This window comes from Chinchilla lanigera, unplaced genomic scaffold (genome assembly GCF_000276665.1).
Source record: "Chinchilla lanigera isolate Chin_1 unplaced genomic scaffold, ChiLan1.0 scaffold00067, whole genome shotgun sequence".
NCBI classification, from domain to species: Eukaryota; Metazoa; Chordata; class Mammalia; order Rodentia; family Chinchillidae; genus Chinchilla; species Chinchilla lanigera.
Window position 1 is genome coordinate 5,191,614 of NW_004955468.1, and position 18,275 is coordinate 5,209,888.

The 18,275-nt window shown below is 42.5% G+C and overlaps 2 protein-coding genes and 1 pseudogene across 5 annotated transcripts in view; 1 reads left to right on the forward strand and 2 right to left on the reverse strand.

The window, feature by feature from the left end:
- Slc7a9 (solute carrier family 7 (amino acid transporter light chain, bo,+ system), member 9) overlaps positions 1-9,659 on the forward strand; it is a gene marked incomplete at its 5' end in the record, with an annotated part of 89,216 nt that extends 79,557 nt beyond the window's left edge. The window contains 3 exon segments of the mRNA XM_005400078.2: positions 6,346-6,520; positions 8,589-8,698; positions 9,353-9,659. Coding sequence (XP_005400135.1) covers positions 6,346-6,520; positions 8,589-8,653 — 240 coding nt within the window. The 3' untranslated portion in view covers positions 8,654-8,698; positions 9,353-9,659.
- Positions 9,603-18,275, reverse strand: part of Tdrd12 (tudor domain containing 12) — a 75,847-nt gene continuing 67,174 nt past the window's right edge. For all 4 annotated transcript variants that reach the window (XM_005400082.2, XM_005400080.2, XM_005400083.2 and 1 more), the window contains 6 exons: positions 13,836-13,972; positions 12,810-12,873; positions 12,612-12,725; positions 12,373-12,526; positions 12,215-12,290; positions 9,603-11,900 (listed from right to left, as the gene is read on the reverse strand). In XM_005400082.2, coding sequence (XP_005400139.1) covers positions 11,803-11,900; positions 12,215-12,290; positions 12,373-12,526; positions 12,612-12,725; positions 12,810-12,873; positions 13,836-13,972 — 643 coding nt within the window. In that variant the 3' untranslated portion in view covers positions 9,603-11,802. The remainder of the gene's footprint in view (positions 11,901-12,214; positions 12,291-12,372; positions 12,527-12,611; positions 12,726-12,809; positions 12,874-13,835; positions 13,973-18,275) is intronic.
- Positions 17,015-17,589, reverse strand: LOC102029845 (annotated as a pseudogene).

An 18,275-nucleotide genomic window follows, 5' to 3' on the forward strand; every position in this document is an offset into this window, starting at 1 on the left:
ATCCGTTGATGTGTGTGGTTTTGATCTTTGTTTCTGTTAATGTGGTATATTACATTTATTGAATTGGGTATGTTCAACCATTCCTTCATCCCTAGGATGAATCCTACTTGGTCACAGTGTATAATCTTGAGGACTTGCTGCATTCTGTTTCCCAGTATCTTATTGAGGATTTTTTTACCCTATTAATTAAGGAGATTGGCCTGTAGTTCTCTTTTTCAGTTGGGTTCTTCTCTAGTTTTGGCATTAGGATAATCTTTGCTTCCAGGAATGAGTTTGGGGGTTCTGCTTCCCTTTCAACTTCATTAGAGAGTTTGAGGAGTAGTGGCATTAGATCTCTCAACTTCCTGAAGAACTGAGTAGTCAATCTGTCAGGACTTGAGCTTTTCTTTGTTGGCAGGTTTTATTACTTCTTCAATGTCACTGACTGATATTGGGTTATTTAGAATATTTATACCTTGATTCAGCTTTGGTAACATATGTATCTAGGAATCTTTCCATTTCTTCTGAGTTTTCCATCTTATTTGAGTATAGGTTCTCAAAGTAGGTACTGATGATCTGGATTTCTACAGGATCCATTTGATTCACCCTTTCCATTCCTAATTGCATGGATTTAGAATCTTTCTTTTTTTGTAAGATTGGGTATGGGTTTATTTTATTTAATCTTTCAAAGAACCAACTCTTCAATTCATTGATTCTTTGTTTTCTTAGTCTCAACTGCATTAACTTTTGCTCTGATCTTTGTAATTTCCTCTCTCATACACTCTTTGGGTGTAGCTTGCTCTTTTTCTAGTATTTTTTTTGTCTTTCTTAAACAGGGTTTCACTATACAGTTCAGGTTGAACTCACTTTGTAGCACAGGCTGGCCTTGAACTCACAGCAATCCTTCTGCCTCAGCCTCCTGAGTGCTGGGACTACAAGTGTGTACCTCCATGCCGGGCTCTAGAATCTTGAGGATCAACTTTAGGTTATGAGCTTGCTGTTTTTATGATGTGGCAATTCAGTGCTATAAATTCCCCTCACAGAACTGCTTTAATGCATCCCATAAGTTCTGATATGACATATTGGCACTACCATTTAATTGTATAAACTAATTTCTTCTTTCATTTCTTTTTCATTGCTGTTTTTCAGACAGGGTCTCACTACATAGTTTAGGCTAGCTTTGAACTATGTAGCCCACACTGGCCCTGAACTCACAGTTTTCTTCTTTCATCTATGACCCATTGGTGGCTCAGGAGGGTGTTACTTTCCATGTGTTTGTGTATTTTGTGGTTTCTCTTGCCTTTGCACTATGACCTGATAATATGCATGGGATAATTTCAATTTCTTTGCAATTACTTAAGTATACCCTATGTGCTAGTCTGTGGTCTTATCTTGGAAAAAGTCCTATATGCTGTTTCAAAGAATATGTACTGTTGTTAGAATAGTCTGTAGACACCTAGTAAGTCTATTTGTTCAAAGGTTTGGTTCAACTCTGATATTTGTTAAATTTTGTCTAGCTGATCTATTTGTAACAATGGGGTATTGAGGTCTCCCATTACAATTTTATTAGGGCTTATTTAATTTTTCATATCCATTAGTGTTTGTTTTATATAGTTACATGTGCAGTTTGGTGCAGTATATATTTATGATATCTCTTCCTCTTAGATTGCTCCCTTACAAGTATGTAATGACCTTCTTTGTCTTTTCTGATCAGTCTTGCCTTGAAATCCACTTTATCTGCAAATAGAATATTTCATTCTTTCATTTGATGATCAATAACCACAAATCTGTCTTCTAGATCTCATATATAACAGTTATATAGTTATATAACATGTTATATAGTTATATAACATACATAACAGTTATATATATAACATATATAACAGTTATAGTTATATAACATATATAACTATATAACAGTTAGTTATATAACATATATGTTATACAGTTATATAACAGTATTTTATAGTTAGATAACAAAATGTAAAACAAACTAGAAAATTATATACAGTAAATACCTAAATAAGAGTGATTTTACCCTCATAGAGAAAACTAAAAAGGGATAAGAGGAAATTGAAAAGGACAAGAGGAAAAAACTAGAGAAATAAAAGAAAAGAAAGATTAAAAGCAAGGCTGAAGGACAAAGGAAGAGTACCTAAGCTTTGGGAAACTGGTGAAGGAGGCTGGAAGAAAGGGGGGAGCGGGACACAAGAACTAAACAAAACTTAAAAACTAAAAATAATGTTCACTCATGGCAAAAACCAAAAACAGCAACAACAACAAAAACCCAAAGAGAAAACAAGATTTCTCTGTGATTTCAAATGTGTGATTATCTTCTAGGGCGTACAGCTGTGTAGCAGTGTCCAATTCAGGGTGTGTCTCCACTGTCACTGGTAGACAAAGGAAGGAGACAGAGCCCAGATCTGTGCTGGATGCTCCCAGCAAGCCTGCAGGATTAGGACAGGGTGATGCACAATCCCAGCAAACCTGCAGTAGGAACAGGGTGGGTTGGAACCCTGAAGTAAGAACAGCAGATTCTGGTGCTTTCAATTTCACTGGTGTTTAGGATGACCTTGGCCTTTGGCTATGCGCCTGGTGCCTGCAAGCCTACAAAACCCTGGGCGTCCTTTGGCAGCCTGACCTCAGCTCCTAGCCCTGGCTGTCTCTGGTGATTGTGCCTCACCCAGTCTCTGGGAGCCCTGAGCGGAACCCAATCCATGACTGCCTCAAGTCCTGGATTCAGTTGGCCTGGCCCTAAAATGGCCAAGCTACCTTTCCAGGAGACCACCCGGACTGGAGTCATTCACCAGCTGTAGTAGCTCACAGAGTCCACTGCTCCATTCCTCTGGCGCATTTCTCTACAGAGGGCTCTGGGGTCCCCTGCCCACACCATTCCTCTGTAAATTCGAGCCTTCTCTCTCACGCCATGAACTGGGAGTCAGGGAAAAAGTGTAGCTTGCCACCTTTTTCTGCCTTGAGGTCTGTCTCTTCACTTTCTCTGTGGGCTCTAATTATTCCCTTCAGATTCCTCCTGGGTCCTGGGGATCCACCTCACTCCTTTTTTTCCCTAAGTTGTTGTATTTCGGTGTCTGGGTTCTGACTCTCACGGAGGCTGGCCCACTGCAGCTTACAGCTCTGCCACCTTCACAGATGTGCTATTTTCAAATTATTTGCACAGAATGTAACGTTAATATCAAGACTTATAAAGACAGTATAAAAAGGAAACATGACTGACCAATCTCATTTATGAATATTAAATATTAATAACTGGATTCCAGTTACATTTAAAAGATAATATATCACAAATAGATCCAGCCTATGCAAGGGTAGCTAAAGGACATAGAGTCAATTAACTTAATTTATGGATGGGTAATTCACCACACTAACATACCTATGCAGAAAACTTGTGATCACAATAGATGAAAAATAAAGTTCATACATCAACAATAAAGACATAAACAGACCTTGATATTGTTCCTCTCCTTCTCTCTCAACAAAAAGCTATTTTATTTGACAAGATCCTTACCAAAGTCAGGAATAAGAATGACTTCTATTTCTATTATTTAGCATTGTTTTAAGGACAGTAGCAAAGCAATGAGAAGAAAGTAAGTCTTAAAAAGTCTCTAAGCCACTTGTGGTGGTGCAGGCCTGTAATCCCAATACTCTGGGAGCCAGAGGAAGGGTGACGGCAAATTCGAACCCAACCTGGGCAATTTAGTGGCTTAGTGAGACGCTGTCCAAAAAAAAAAAAAAGACTAAAGATACAGCCCAGTGAAAAGACCCTGGTCCAATTCTCAGCCTTGCAGGGGGAAAAAAAGCCCCCAAAAGCCTCAAACTCTTTTCTTTTGAAGATCATCTACTCCACGGTAGCAATATATAAAGTTAGCATACTGAAATCAAAAGCCTATATGCAAGTGATTTCCAGTGGAAAGATAAATGAAGAGAGTATCTCATTCTCCAAAGCAAAAAATAATAAACAACTTACTAACTTCACTAGAGATAGGACCCTAGCTGGGAAACCATAAAATACTCCTGAAATATGTAAAAGGAAAACTTGGATATATGGACATGTTCTTGGACAGGAAAACTCAATTTCATGAAACTGTCAGTGTTCCTGAATTTAGACATTTAAAGTAATCACAATAAAAATCACCACACTTTTCCCCTTTGGAGTTAATTTCTAAATTCATACTGAAGAACATGCAAGAAAGAATACGAATGAAAACTCTAAAATACAACAGCAATATTCAAGGTTTTAAAATTGAAATATTAAGGCACTGTTGCATTAACAAAACAAATTCTAAATTCACGAATGGGAAAGTTTCCTATCAGCTAAAAATCTAAAAGTAATAAAGGAAAAAAATTGATAAACGTACCCTAATGAATCAAAAATTCATGCCTTTGCCTTTGAAAAAGAAAGACACATCTGTAAAATAATGGGGAAATATATCCACAGACACAAACGAGCTAACATCTTTAAGACTCTGAGTTTATTAGACAGTACTGAGAAAAAAAGTACAAGCAAGAAAAGTAAAAAAGCATACTAAAACCCAAAATGAATATAAAAGGAATAGCTGGGCATGGTGGTGCACGCCTGTAATCCCAGCACTCGGGAGGCTGAGGCAGAAGGATCTTTGTGAGTTCAATGCCAGCCGGGGCTACAAAGTTCAAGACCAGCCTGAACTGCATTGTGAGATCCTGTCTCTAAATAAATAAATAAATAAATAAATAAATAAACAAACAAACAAACAAACATAAAAACAAATTGAGATAAGCCTTGCTCTATAACAAGTGGGTAACATAACCACACAGAGGAAATAACTACTAGAACTGATATTATAGTTATTCTTTTAAAATATACTTTAAATGAATCTCCACCGTGGGTTATGTTCTGTGGTTAAAAAGAACTGCACAAGTAATCCTAAATGTTATGGTGTACTGTACATAATAGCAATATACAGTTATTTTTAAATTTATTATAGATACATAATAGTATAAAGAAAATATCTTAACCTATTGAGAGACAAGATTTTCAGAATTACACTGAGAAAAAGAGAGGTCTAAAGTAATGGAAGGAAAAGAATACTCATGTAAGTTTACATTTGTACTAAAGTATCAGTATGAATTCGTGGAATTTTTTCACTCCCTAAAGAGCTTATTTATCTCTGGCCTCCCAAAAGAACTATGAATATTCCAATCACCCAGATTATCATCTTTAAATCCCATTTCTCAAGAAAAGGATACAAAGCTCGCTTGAGAGATGGGTGAATCCAAGTCTAGAACATCATCTCACACCACACACAACAGAAAAGCTGCCAAAGAACACAGGAGGCGGGTCACACTACAAAGGCCCAAACAGTCCCACAGGAATCCTGATGCTATGGACAGGACATTCTGAACATCAGGCAAAATGACTACAAAGGACTGAAACCCAGACAGATGTAACACGTGAGTTTGAGTCACTACTGAAGTTTCAGGGAACCAACTCATCATTCTGAAAACTAAGGAAAAAAATCAAGTATTTATCCCGCCTTTCCTATACAAATTGCAACTTAGAATAACAGTTAAAGTTCTTCATTGTACAACTTCAAATAATTAAAGGTGGAAAGTAGAATTAGAAAACAAACATTTTGTAACCACTGAGGAAATAACTAAGGGAATGCTCAATGGAGGCTGAAACCATTAAATCTTTAACTTTCGTTTTAAACCATGATCACCATGGTGGGGACAGATACAATGGAGATCTGCACATGGGTCTTGGTAAGTCTGTGGGACAATCCAGTATCATGAGTCCATCCCTGTGTCACACAAAGATGTGCATTGCTCCAACTACCAAAAATTGTGTCTTTCACTTGTGTATTGGAAAGACACCATCAAGTTAAATGCTCATGTCTGAGCAAGCCATCATACAGAGCTAGAATCAGACACTGTATAGGACAAACAATCCCATTTCTACAACAAATACGTAACATGTTTGTCACTTTCTTCACTGATGAGACGCAATACCCAATATCTGCAATATAAAGGAAGACAGGTTTATTTGGGCTTATGTTTTAGTTAACAGCTGGCTCCAAGGCAGGATGGCATGGCAGAAGTAATGGTGGAGAAAAACTGCTCACCTCATGGCATCTAGGAAACAGAGAGGTGTTCAAGGATGGAGCCAGGAGGGAGTTAGACCCAGTGCAGTCTCACCCACAAAGACCCCCTCTTCCAATCAGACCCACCTCCTAACAGCAAGTACTTTATTATGCCCGCATACACCCATCACCTTTCAAAGGTCCTGCCTATGAGTCTACAAGGATTTATGGAGACAGAAAACCACCACCAAAGCCAAACCATGATCCCCGTTTGCTGTCTTGTTTGCAGGTGCCCATTTTCATCCCCATCTTTGTGATTCTCATATCCGTGTTTTTGGTTCTGGCCCCGATCATCACTACGCCCGCCTGGGAATATCTCTACTGTGTGTTGTTCATCCTGAGCGGCCTCATATTTTACTTCCTTTTCGTCTACTCCAAGTTTGCATGGGCGCAGAAAATCTCAAGTAAGTATCAGCAGAAGGCTGCTTGACATCAGTGAAGGGCAGACAGGCCCAGCAAAGGTCCACCTCACCTGTCCCCATCCTACAGAGCCCCTCATGACAGGATCTCACACAGCCAGCAGACTCCACCTGCTCAGGACACGTGATTGTCCCTCCCCTCACTGTAGTGCCTCTGGCTGCAAGCTTGGGCTCCTTTGTTTCTTTATGGTTTGGGTGGGGCTTAGGGGGAGGGAGTAATAGGGTTCAGACAGGGTCTCCCTAAGTTGTGCAAGCTGGCCTTGAACTCTTGCTCTTCCTGCCTCAGTCTGCACAGTGCTGGGATTACAGGTAGGCACCACTACACCTGGCCTTAGCCTTGCTCGTGACTGTAATAAGCAGAAAGAAAAAGCACTGTTTCTTTTTAATTATAAAACAACTTTCCTTCTAAATCCACTGTTTAGGAATAATTTAGAAATAAAATTTCCTTCTAATCCACTGCTGAGTGGGCAGGGCAGCAGTGTGGAGTATACTCTCATCTCCAGAGCATTTTCTTCTGACAGCTATAGAGACATCGTCTAAGAGGCTCTGAAGCTTCCCAAAGACCCCCAATGAGTGCTTGAGGCTTTGGTCACTGAGTCTGTGGGGGCCACTTTCCAGCCTGCAATCCTGATCCTCATTAATCTTAGGATTAATGTTTATTAAGTTAGTTATGCTACCCTCTATGCCTCTAAAAAGAAAGTACTATGCCAAAGTGTGGACAGAGACTTTGAACCATACCCGTTTAAAAGCTGGGAACTATTTTGTCTTCTACAGCAGCTCAGTTTCTGGAAATCTTCAGGACTTCTGAGCAGCCCCACCAGGGAGTGAGGTGCTCAGAAGTCTATTTTCTGTCTCTGCTTCGAGCGCCCAAAGGTGGAGCTGTGCACAATTCCATTCTAGATCCAGCATTGTGCCCAGCATACTCCTGCTACTTCATATTTAATTTTAAATGTGATTAAAAACCTGTCTCTTCCCTGATCCTGCCAGCCTATCTGGCCAGGCACTTCTATGTAATTTTTATTTATATACCTGCAACTTAGAAAATGAAAATAACTGTTCCTTCCTTGCTTCCTTCCTTCCTTCCTTCCTTCCTTCCTTCCTTCCATCCATCCATCCATACATACATCCATGCATCATTCCATCATCTATATAACTCTTAGGTATGAAAGGTCAAAACCCAACTAGAAGGCAGGGAAGTGCAACTGGGACTCAGCACAGCCAAAAGCGGGTGAGCTTGCCTTTCTTCAGAGCCCTTCGCTACCTGTCTCCTCAGCTGGGGAATCAGGGAACATCAATTACCTGACAGTGGTGCTAGAGGAAAGAGACAATATTCATTTGCTGTTTATTAGCAAAATGAAAGCAAAGCAAAATATGGCTATGTCATTTCCATTAGGGACTTTTTCCTTTCCTGCATAGTTCTTTTTATCCTCAACCTCTTTACGCTGATCTTAACCTAAGCTGATGAGCTGCAGGCACACACCTATAGAAAGGAAAGAAAATTAGTGAAACACTCATTCCCCCCATGCCTCGGAAATGCACTTGGATTTGATCAGAGTGACAGAGAGCCTAAGCAGGATGACACATAACCTAATGGTATAAAGTATGGTCTGCGTCTCAGCTCTGGCATATTTAACCAAGCTCTTACCTCCAAGAACTAGAAAGCAGTTGGGTCTGTAGTGAAAAAACCGAACAGTTTGTATTTTAAACAAAAGCAGTCTTAATGACTTCAGACTAGTCACCACTTAGACAGTGGTAGGAAATACACCCACATACATGATGCACTGCTATTTCTCCTATCAGTTAAATTGTTGTGAGGGGACAATTTAATATTTATCAGGTTCCCAGTTCCTTATAGGAACTAAGTGATTTCCAAAGAACCAGTGCAGCTAGTAAGATAGTTCTGATTCACTCTAAACCCCAGGTGTCTGGAGTGCAGGGTCTAAGAGGGCCATATTACCACAGGGTAAGAATATATCACTAGTCACCAGCAAGCACAGTGAAGCCTCTCAGCTACATCTGTCTAACAGCACTGATCTGCTGACTTCTGTTTCAGAGCCAGTCACCATTTTCCTACAGATGTTAATGGAAGTTGTCCCACCAGAGAAAGACCTGGAGTAACAAGGGCATCCTGTGTATCTCACTCAAAAGTGTGAATTTATTTTTGTAAGCAACATTTGTGGTTATTTTGTTCTCTTTTTCTTACAAACAAGTGTTACGATGTTTATGTAATATTATTTTTAGATAGCCTTAACTCTATGGGTAGGCTTCTAGATAAGAGAGGTGATAGGTGTTTGATAAAGGTATCAAGGGAAGACTTACCTAACAGACGGCCAGTGGCAGATTGCATAAAACCTACCACCATTCTAGTGGCAACTATTTAATAAGGGCACTTCATAGTTACTTAAAACAGGGCAGGAATGGGGGTGTAGCTCAGTGGCAGAACACCTGGTTAGTAAGGTGCTGGATTCCATCACCAGCACTGCAAGTAAATAAGTTAAATTAAATAAAAATAAAACATATCTTTTATTCTGAGTAACTAATTTAAAGATAACAATACACAATGCATTAATCACTGTTATTCTAGTATCTTGTTTTGAAATTTTGTATTATTTTTTCTCTTTAAAATATTTAAAAAAATAAAACATCTTAAACTCAGTGATCTATAGGGTCTATTTTATAAAAAGTAGGTAATATTTTTGCTTTGATGTATAAATATACACACACACATATATATGTATACACACATATATATTAGTGGCAAGTATTTTAAGATTTTTAAAAGTATGTTTTATTTCTGACTCTTCCACACCTCAAAAGTACTGCTGCCTCTGCGCTTAACATAGGATGTACACGGCAGACTGAATAATAAGGCCTGCACTGCAAAGCTGAGCCCCTCCAGAACCACTGGAAGCCTGGGTGACAAGTGTCACCTTCATCATGGGTTGCACCACCTGCTCCCAACAACTTTCAGTGTCATTTTAGTCACCACAAAGCATGGGGAATAAAATTGTGTATGTTGCATCCAGTACTCGGGGAAAATACTGTCTATAAAATGTAAACAGTAACATTTCTGTGAGAACACTGAAATTTTATTAAAGATATGCTGCAAGAGCCATTCACATCACAATAGAGTATGTGAGCAATTTTAGAAGCATAAGCCCTGCACTTTTACCTTGCACTTCAGAAATTTACCGAGACATGCAACCCCTGTATTTTAACAGCAGTACAGAAAACCAATTACTAACTTTTTACATAGTCAACATTCTATGTCCTACAAAATGCTATTCAGAGCTTTAAATATTAGAACATTTGAGTGTCTGCAAAAGAAGCTGAGGTTTAAATCCCCAGCCCTCCTGCCCCAGAGTTTCCAGTGTCTGTCAATGGACTAAAGAATCGGCACTGTGTCTTCTGCCAGGAAGGCACTACTGCTGTCTGTACTGGGAGCAGGCATGAGCACTCCAGGACCAGCCACTGCCACGCCTAAGGGACTCAACACAGCAAGCCAGCAAACCACAGCAAGCCAGGGCCCTCAGGACAGGAAGCCACACTATTGCCCCAGCTTCATACCGTCACAGTGACCACTGACAAGGATGAGCTCTGAGTGGAACCTTTCCAGCAAACTCCAGCATTCTCTGCTGCCTCAGGAGCCACCCAACTTTGCGTCCCACGCTGCTACCTGCCAGTCAGCCTGTCAGTCACAGGGGAGCAAGGATGCACTCCTGGCCAGGCTGGGCCACATCCTTCACCTGGAGGGCAGGGGTCTGCCTGACACCTGTCACAGAGTCCCCGCACAGACACAGATGCGGTCCCTGCACAGCAGCACTTTGGGCACTGCCTGCGGAGAAGAGAGGCTGTGCATGAGCTCAGTATCTTATTTCCCAGATGAAGAAACAGAGCCAGAGCTGGCCCCAGTCCTGCTCATGAGATAGTGTCCTGAGTTTCCCTCAGTTCGAACAGTGGCTCATACTTGGGATGTACAGGAGCCTGAGCATCCACGCTTTGTGATGTGACAAAGAGAAGAGAGGTCTTGGGGTGGGCGCCCACCAGTCATGTTTTGCTAGTGTTCTTTTCCACATCTAGGGAAAACTGACTGATGTTGAGGAAGTGCAGAGAGTGGTTAGGCATACTGGGGGTTGAGCCCAGGGGCACCATACTACATCTCTAGCCCTTTTTGACATGAAGTCTTGCTAAGTTGCACAGGCCAGCCTTAAACTCGTGATCCTCTTGCCTCAGCCTCAAGTGCATAAGGTTTTCACTTTCCCAGCTTTCCAACTTTTTCAATCAATGAAGGAATCTAATGATGAAAGGTCCGCCCTGCATATTCCCAAATGAAGTGCAAGGACGATGTACACTTTCCCAAGAACTCTCCTGATCCCAGCTGCTACAATCTTACCAGGTGTGCTCACCTCCCCCAGGTGTTTGAAGGTTACCTCCAGGCACTGCACAGGTTCCCATTCAGTTGCCAAGGGTTACCCCTCAGTCTAGTGGAATGGAAACTATGGCACACCTGCTGCACAGGGCTGTCTGTATCACTGAAAGCTCTAAAAGGTCCCTTTGCAAGTCCAGCACGCTACCTGGAACCCACAGCTTCACCTCTAGAAAGCCTGGGTCTTGCTGGCCTCGTGGAGGTCATGGCACATTGTCCTTGGGAAAAGATGTGCACAGAATTCTCTCAGTAACTATCAGTGCCTTGAGAACAGTAGAAGTGTTACTGCTTCTACTCTGTTATGGGGAATCCCAACTGACTGATGTTTGAAGGGGTCTGTGAGGCAGTTACCGAGTATGAACTGGGAAGACGGAAGCCTCCATTTACCTGCACACGATAAGCTGTGAACAATGTACCAAACACAAATGCGGGTCTACATGACAAAGACGTGTGGGCGGACTCCAGGCCCAAGTGCCAGTTTGCTCTCTGCCACTGTGACAGAGCAAACCTGAGCATGTCAGGATGGGTGTGAGGGGCCGGTGGGGGGGACACACACAGCACAGCCTGGGCTTGCGCCAGACCTGCGCTCTTCGCTTCTCTCAGTGCAGACCCCACCTCGACCCACCTTTGACAGTCATCGTCTTCTTCTTAACCTATTTTTAGGTGGACTAAGAGTTTCTCACCATTACTCATCCCAGTGCCACAAAGCGACCTTAGTAGAGCCTTAGCCTTCGGGGGAAAGCCTTGGCTGTGAAGCTTGTTTTCTCAGCTCCCAGTCACTCGCCCATGTCCACTTGTGTTCAGAGGCCTCAGGCTGCTCTTCAAGGCTCAGTGCACGTTCTCATTCACTCTCACTTCCGTCGTCCTCATCATCTGTATAGCTGTCGCTGTCTTCAACCATCTCGGCCACTTTGCGGGACAGGTCTTTAGACCTTACAACTGTAAGAGTTAGATATTGTTTAAATGTGAAGTACAGACTCAGTTGTAAATCTGCCCAGCCCCGTTATTTTGGTCAATGTAGAAATATGAGTGTCTGTGGAAGTGCTACCAGAATGTGTGGGTTAATAAATACTCTTACTGAAACTTTAGCACCAAGATCAACCACAAAGAGAAAGGAAATTTCTAAGGTCTTTAGCCAAACAGCCCATTTCCAGAGAGTCTGAATCCCTCAGAACTGCTGATACCCGCCCCCTCCCTCCCTCCCACCCCAGACTCAGGTGCCTTCCCCAGGCAGCAGGCCCTTCCCATCTCACCCTTCGGGAAGAGGCCCTCCTCTCTGTCTTCATCATGTTCTTCCCAGTGGTCAAAGTCAAAAGTCACATTAGGATTCTGTTCAATACAACCGTTTACACAAGTGAATGGATATAACATGCCCACGTGTGAAGACCTCCAACCGCACTTCACAACGCACCTTCTGTTGGAGTAAGCGGCACCAGGATCCCCTTTTCTCTTTTGCAAGAGTGACTACAGGCTCATCGTTTATAATTATGCACTTGCAGTCTTCTTTTATGATGTTGGCCTGAAGCTCCATGTCAGCCAAGTAAAATTTATCTCCCACCCAGGCACTAGTTTTATGAAAAGAAACAAAGTCAGCCTGCTAAAATGTTGACTTTATTTTTGATTTACCTTGTAAGATATACATACACCTACCTGAAGACAACTCTATCTTGATAGTATTTACATTTATAATCCTTTATACTCCTTAATCTTATCTTTAGGACGACAACATCATCCTTTTGGAACCACTTTATTTGTGGGTGAAAGCTAAAAGGGAAGAGAAAGGCTTATACGTTCAGTGGGTAGTTCCCAGTGGAGGGAAGCTGGTGCTCCAGCAACCGACAGACATACCTTTTCAGCGGTGGTTGCGATGTTCTGCTAATGGGAATATCTCCAGGGTTTTCAGATAAAGTTTCTGTACAAAATTAAATGTTTTTTACAAAACATATATAGATATAGATATGTACATATAAACTCGTTCACATCTTAGCCAACTTTCAGATGAGGAATTACTTATGTAAAGGTACAAATTTCATAGTAATGCAACTACCCAGTTGCAAAGAATAATTAGAGAAAATGCACGTCAGTTGTATTAACATAATATTTTAAAATAAAAACAAGCTTTAACAAATACTAAACAACTAAGGAGTATAGTTACTTTTTGGAGAGGTACCACATTATGACTGCTAGCTATAGGATATAAATGCCCAGGCTGTCTTAACCTGTCAGGGCAGTGCCCAAGATGACTTCCAGACCACAGACATCATGCTGCAGGAACAAATGCTGAATACAAATTTTCTAAGACATTGTAATTTAACCTCTGTAATCTAATATATTTAAGGCTACTATCTAAATCCTTAGCAAGGTTCACAGTAGCTTTGACCACAATAGTCCTGCTTAAAGACCCCAGTACCTCCCAGTACACTGTGGTGTATTTGTATCACAGAGTAGAACTCAGCAAGTTAAAACATATTGCTTCTTGCAGTAATACATATGAATTTCATAGACATAATGACGACTGACGGAAGCCAGTACAGAGCATACTGCATGCTTGCAATTCAGTGAAACTAATGGTGGCAAGACTCAGAAGAGTAGTCACTGTGGAGGGTCCTGAAAACCCTCAACAGTATGACCCAGGTGTGGCTAAGGGACAGGTGCACATGCACAGACCCTGATGAGCTGCCTCCTTTGTGTCTGTGCACTTCTCTAGCTATACACTATCCTTCAAATGACAAAAATGGAAAACAGCTGCAAAAAAATGCCACTGCAGTGAACTGCCTAAGCAGAAACAGTGAGTTGTCTAAGTGATGTCATCTTCTATTTCAGCTAGAGGAAAGCCCAAACATGAGAAACCCTCCAAACATGAGCAGTACCAACCAGATGTTGAGTTTTCTGACTTTGTCTCAGACCCAGTCTCTCTTTCTGTGCCACAGTCCTCTTGGTGCACTTCCAGCAGACAAGTGGTATCTTCTGCTGACACTGAAGGAGATGAGGGAGATGCCGAGGGAGGCGTCCTGGACAGAAGAGGCAGAGGTTAACTCTGGATTTCTAGAGATGCTTGGGCAAAGAGTGGAGGGTGGCAGCTACTAAAGAACTGAGGTTCTTGTGACCCTGACATTGATCACTCACTTACCAAAGGCAGGACAGGACTGAACAGCTCTGTTTACAACTGGGCCGTGCATCAAGCACTTGGTCAATAACAGACAGGGATTATCAAGCAAAAGAATTTGCTCATTTACTGAAATAATTTTCCTTCCAAATTCACTGAACTTTTGAGAGTAGCAACATACACTGCTATCTCATTTCAAACAGGATAAAAGGGCAAAAAGTGAAAAGGCAGTTTCCCTTCCTTGCCTGCCTGTCTCTCAGGCTATCTTCCCAGAGACCACTCCATTACCAGCCAGGTCAACTTCTGGAAAAATTCTTTGAACAAAAAAGCAAATACTACTATCCATGCCTTTTTATCTAAAACAGAGATACATGTTCTTCAACACAAGGCAACCTACTAAATTAAAATGTGCTGCCCCTCACTTCATTATACCTAACAGCTAGTTAGAGATTACCTCCTCTCAGAACACAAAAGGCAGCTTGATTCTTTAGAAAATTTCTTGTATTACTTTATTGTTTTGTGGGCTAGATAACCACCATAATCACGTTGGGTTTCTTTTGCGGTGCTAGGGATAGAAGCCAGGGCCTTATGCATGCCAAGCAAGGCTCTACTCCTGAGCTATACCCCTAGTTCAAAGTTTTCTTTTTTTTTTTTTTTTCAAAGATGGATTCTTGCTCTGTTGCCCAGACTGACCCTGAACGCACTATCTTCCTGCCTCAGCCTCCCTGGGTACTGGACTGTAGGCAACCCAGCTCAGTATCTTAAAGCAAATAAAAAAGTCTAAGGTGCTGGGGATTTAGCTCAGTGGTGCAGCACTTGCCTGGCAAATTTGAGGTCCTGACCTTGATCCCTAGCACCCCCTGCAAAAAAAAGGTCTACCTGGTGAAATCTCCCTTGTACCTACTTCCTGGGCATCCAGTTCCCTTCTTCAAGGGTGACAATATAATTCATCTTTTGTGTCTCCTTCTTTGCTGCTTCCAGCCCAAATGAGCAAAGCTGCACAGACACCTCTGCTCAATTACAAGATCATAGTGTAACACATCCTACGAGGAGGGAGTGTTAGCTAGTGGATCTCCCAGGGGACTCCTGGTCTGTGTGTTTGAACCTGGGGCACAGCATTCCCTGAACAGCAGAGGATAGAGCACCCTACCCACAGCCTGCTGCCACCTCCTCCTCCTCCTCCTTTTCCACAGCTGACCTCCTCCGTAGATGCTCCTTTGCCAGCTCTGCACCTCCTGTCTCACAGTCTCCAAGCAACCGCCCTTTCTAACTGCTTCCTCCAAGCTCTCAGCTTATACTTTCAATAAGCTTAAAACTTAACATATCTGAAACCAAATTCAGCATCTCTTCCTCTCCAGTGAGCCACTCTGAAAGCATCTCTCACTATCGAAAGTGCCAACGTCCTGGGTCTCTCACTGGGTCTCAGAGCAACAGTCTCAGCCCTCACACTGGCCACTCACCAAGTCCTATGGCTTTGCCATCCATGAGTGCCTGGCCCTGTACCCCTTTCCTAGCCTGCTGGTGGGAGGGTGCTGGCCTCCTTTAGATGCAGGTGATGCCGCCACACCCTCACCCATCTCCCCATGAACTGTCCACCTTCATCCCAGTGTGCGGTACTCAGGTGTACAGAACTCTACAAACCCTTCAATGTCCACTGGCTACCACCCAGGTGTAAGGCCAAACAATGACGCCTTCTATGCCTAGCCTCCAACCCAGCCTTGTAAAACTTTCCACAAAACTCCACTTACTGTTCCTCCGATTTGCCACAAATTTACCTAATCTACCTAACTTCCACAATGGCTGCTTCCCCACAGCCTTAAATATTCTTCACTGCCATTCTATCACATCGTCATTTTCTAAGAACTCTTGGACAAGCTCCAGTACCACAAACCAAACAAAAACTTCAGACTGTAAATTATTTTCATCTTTTCCAGGTTCTTTGAAATGCCCTTATTTCCTGCTGCAATTTCAGCATCTTTCAATGCCACCAAGGATACCACCACTAAACTCAGTGGTCAGCTGAGTTCTCATTTTACGTGGCTGGTGGCAGCTGCTGACACAGCTCCTCTTGTGTCTCCCATCCAGAGCTGTCCTCTCTCGGGCTCCCTCCCAGCCTGCTGGCTGCACCTTCTCAGGCTCTTGCTGCCGAACAGTAGGACCCACGCACTCTGCTGAGCACTCCCCTTACCTCTGCATTTGAGTTCTCTGAACTCCCATGTGCCTGGTTTCACCCCAGCACAGCAGGAGACTGGCTTTAGACTCCCACTGTTGACTCCAATGCCCTACATACCCCTTCTCACTGCAAAACCAGCAGGCTTTGAAAGCCATTTCGAGAGGTTTAACTTGATCAAAGGACAGCTTGTGTCTGCTGTGCTGGGAGTAACTGAAAAAGGAGTTGGGGGGCACAGGCTGTGTCCTCAGGGCAGACAAAATGGTGTGCAGAGAAGCAGCTGGTGTTGGAATGTGTCCTGAGGAAAAGCTGGGGTGAAACCAGGCACATGGGAGTTCAGAGAACTCAAATGCAGAGGTAAGGGGAGTGCTCAGCAGAGCTCCCATAAGACCTTAAGCTGTCATCTTGGGCCAATCCCTAGGTGACATCTGGAGAAGCTGGAGTCAGTGTACACAGCTGGCAGGAGTATAAAATGGGGTTGCTGCCCCAAGCCATACTCTGTGATGGCTCCTTGAAACGTTTAATGCAGAACTGACACATGACCCAGTTATGCTTTTATTATATACCCTAAGAAGTCAAAGCAGGAACTCAATTAGGTACAACTGTATATATTTTAAAAACAAAAGACATTCAAATAGCATCAAAAAGTGAATGTATTTAACCATACTTGGATGATACTAGAGCAAATGGATCAATAATATTTCGTGCTACAGCATGTTCAATGAACTGAAAACAAAGTTGGACGGAGGAAGGCAGAGGAACTCTGTCTTGTAAGAGCTAGAATCGAGGGACTCCGTAATCACCTGGCATCCTCTCAATGTTGTATCTGCAGTTAGAAATGTACATGACAGAAACTCCAGGGATCTCCCGGATTCCCCAGTCAACAGTAGCCACAATGTAACACTTGCGCTGACTTACTTGCTGCACAAAGCAGTCATCTGCATAGGTCCCTTTATGTGTGCAAGGTAATCATTCTAATCGGAGATCCTTGGCAACCCTTAGAGCCACTCGATACTTCTGTCCTAATATCTCAATTCCAGTCATTCACAATCAGCTATACAAGAGATAACTTAGCACACAGTCCATCAGTAATTGCACTATGTCCAATGTGGCTTTGATGCAAAAGTTAATAAGGTTGATATTAAACAGAATATGGTAAGACGGGCCCAGCTGTGTATTATATTGGAAGAATAAGCACCAAGGATGTTGGGGGACTTCTCTTTCCTTTACAGCACTGGGGTCTTTTCTTTCTTTTTAGGTTTTCATCTAAGCTTTTCTTTCAGTCTCTCGTCTCTGAGACTAAGCATTCGCTTAATGGTCACGTATTTCCTTGCTTTCTTGTGTTTCCCCATGCTCACACCACACTCGTGCTTCCTCCCTACTGTGTATACTTTTAAAAGCCGGTTCCTCCACATCCTCACCAACACTTGGAATCTCCCTTCTCACTTTCCTTCCTAGGTGGGGCTGTGATGGATTATTCAGCATGGCTTTAACCTGTCCTTCCCTGCTGATGAATGAGCTGGAGCACTTTTTTGTATTGCAACTAGATACTAGAAAGTGGCTGCTCAAGTCTTTTGCATCTAGTTGAGTCCATAGCTTTCTTTCTGATTAGTTCTTGGTAGAAACCCTTCCAGGACAAACATGCCATGCCATCATCCCCCTCTGGGGTCACCACTATACCCTCTCAGAGGGACCTCACAGTCTCTCATTCACTCACATATCTCATATCCTCACATAGCTCATATCAGAGGCACATAAACTGGGATAGTCACTTTGGACACTGGTGGGCAAGTGGCTCTAACTATGATTTAGCAATTCCACTCTATGAGATGACCAAAAGCCACACAGAAAATGATTAATGTGTCATTACCTGAAAGAGCCTCAATGGAAGTTCCCCAAGTCCACAGTAAAATGTGTAAACAACGAGGGTACACTCAGGCAAAGGGACATTAGGCAGCAGGGCATACCTAGGTCTCCAGCTATGTGATTAGTGTGGAGGAACTGTGCAGGCAATGCTGGATCACAGAAGCTGGATATG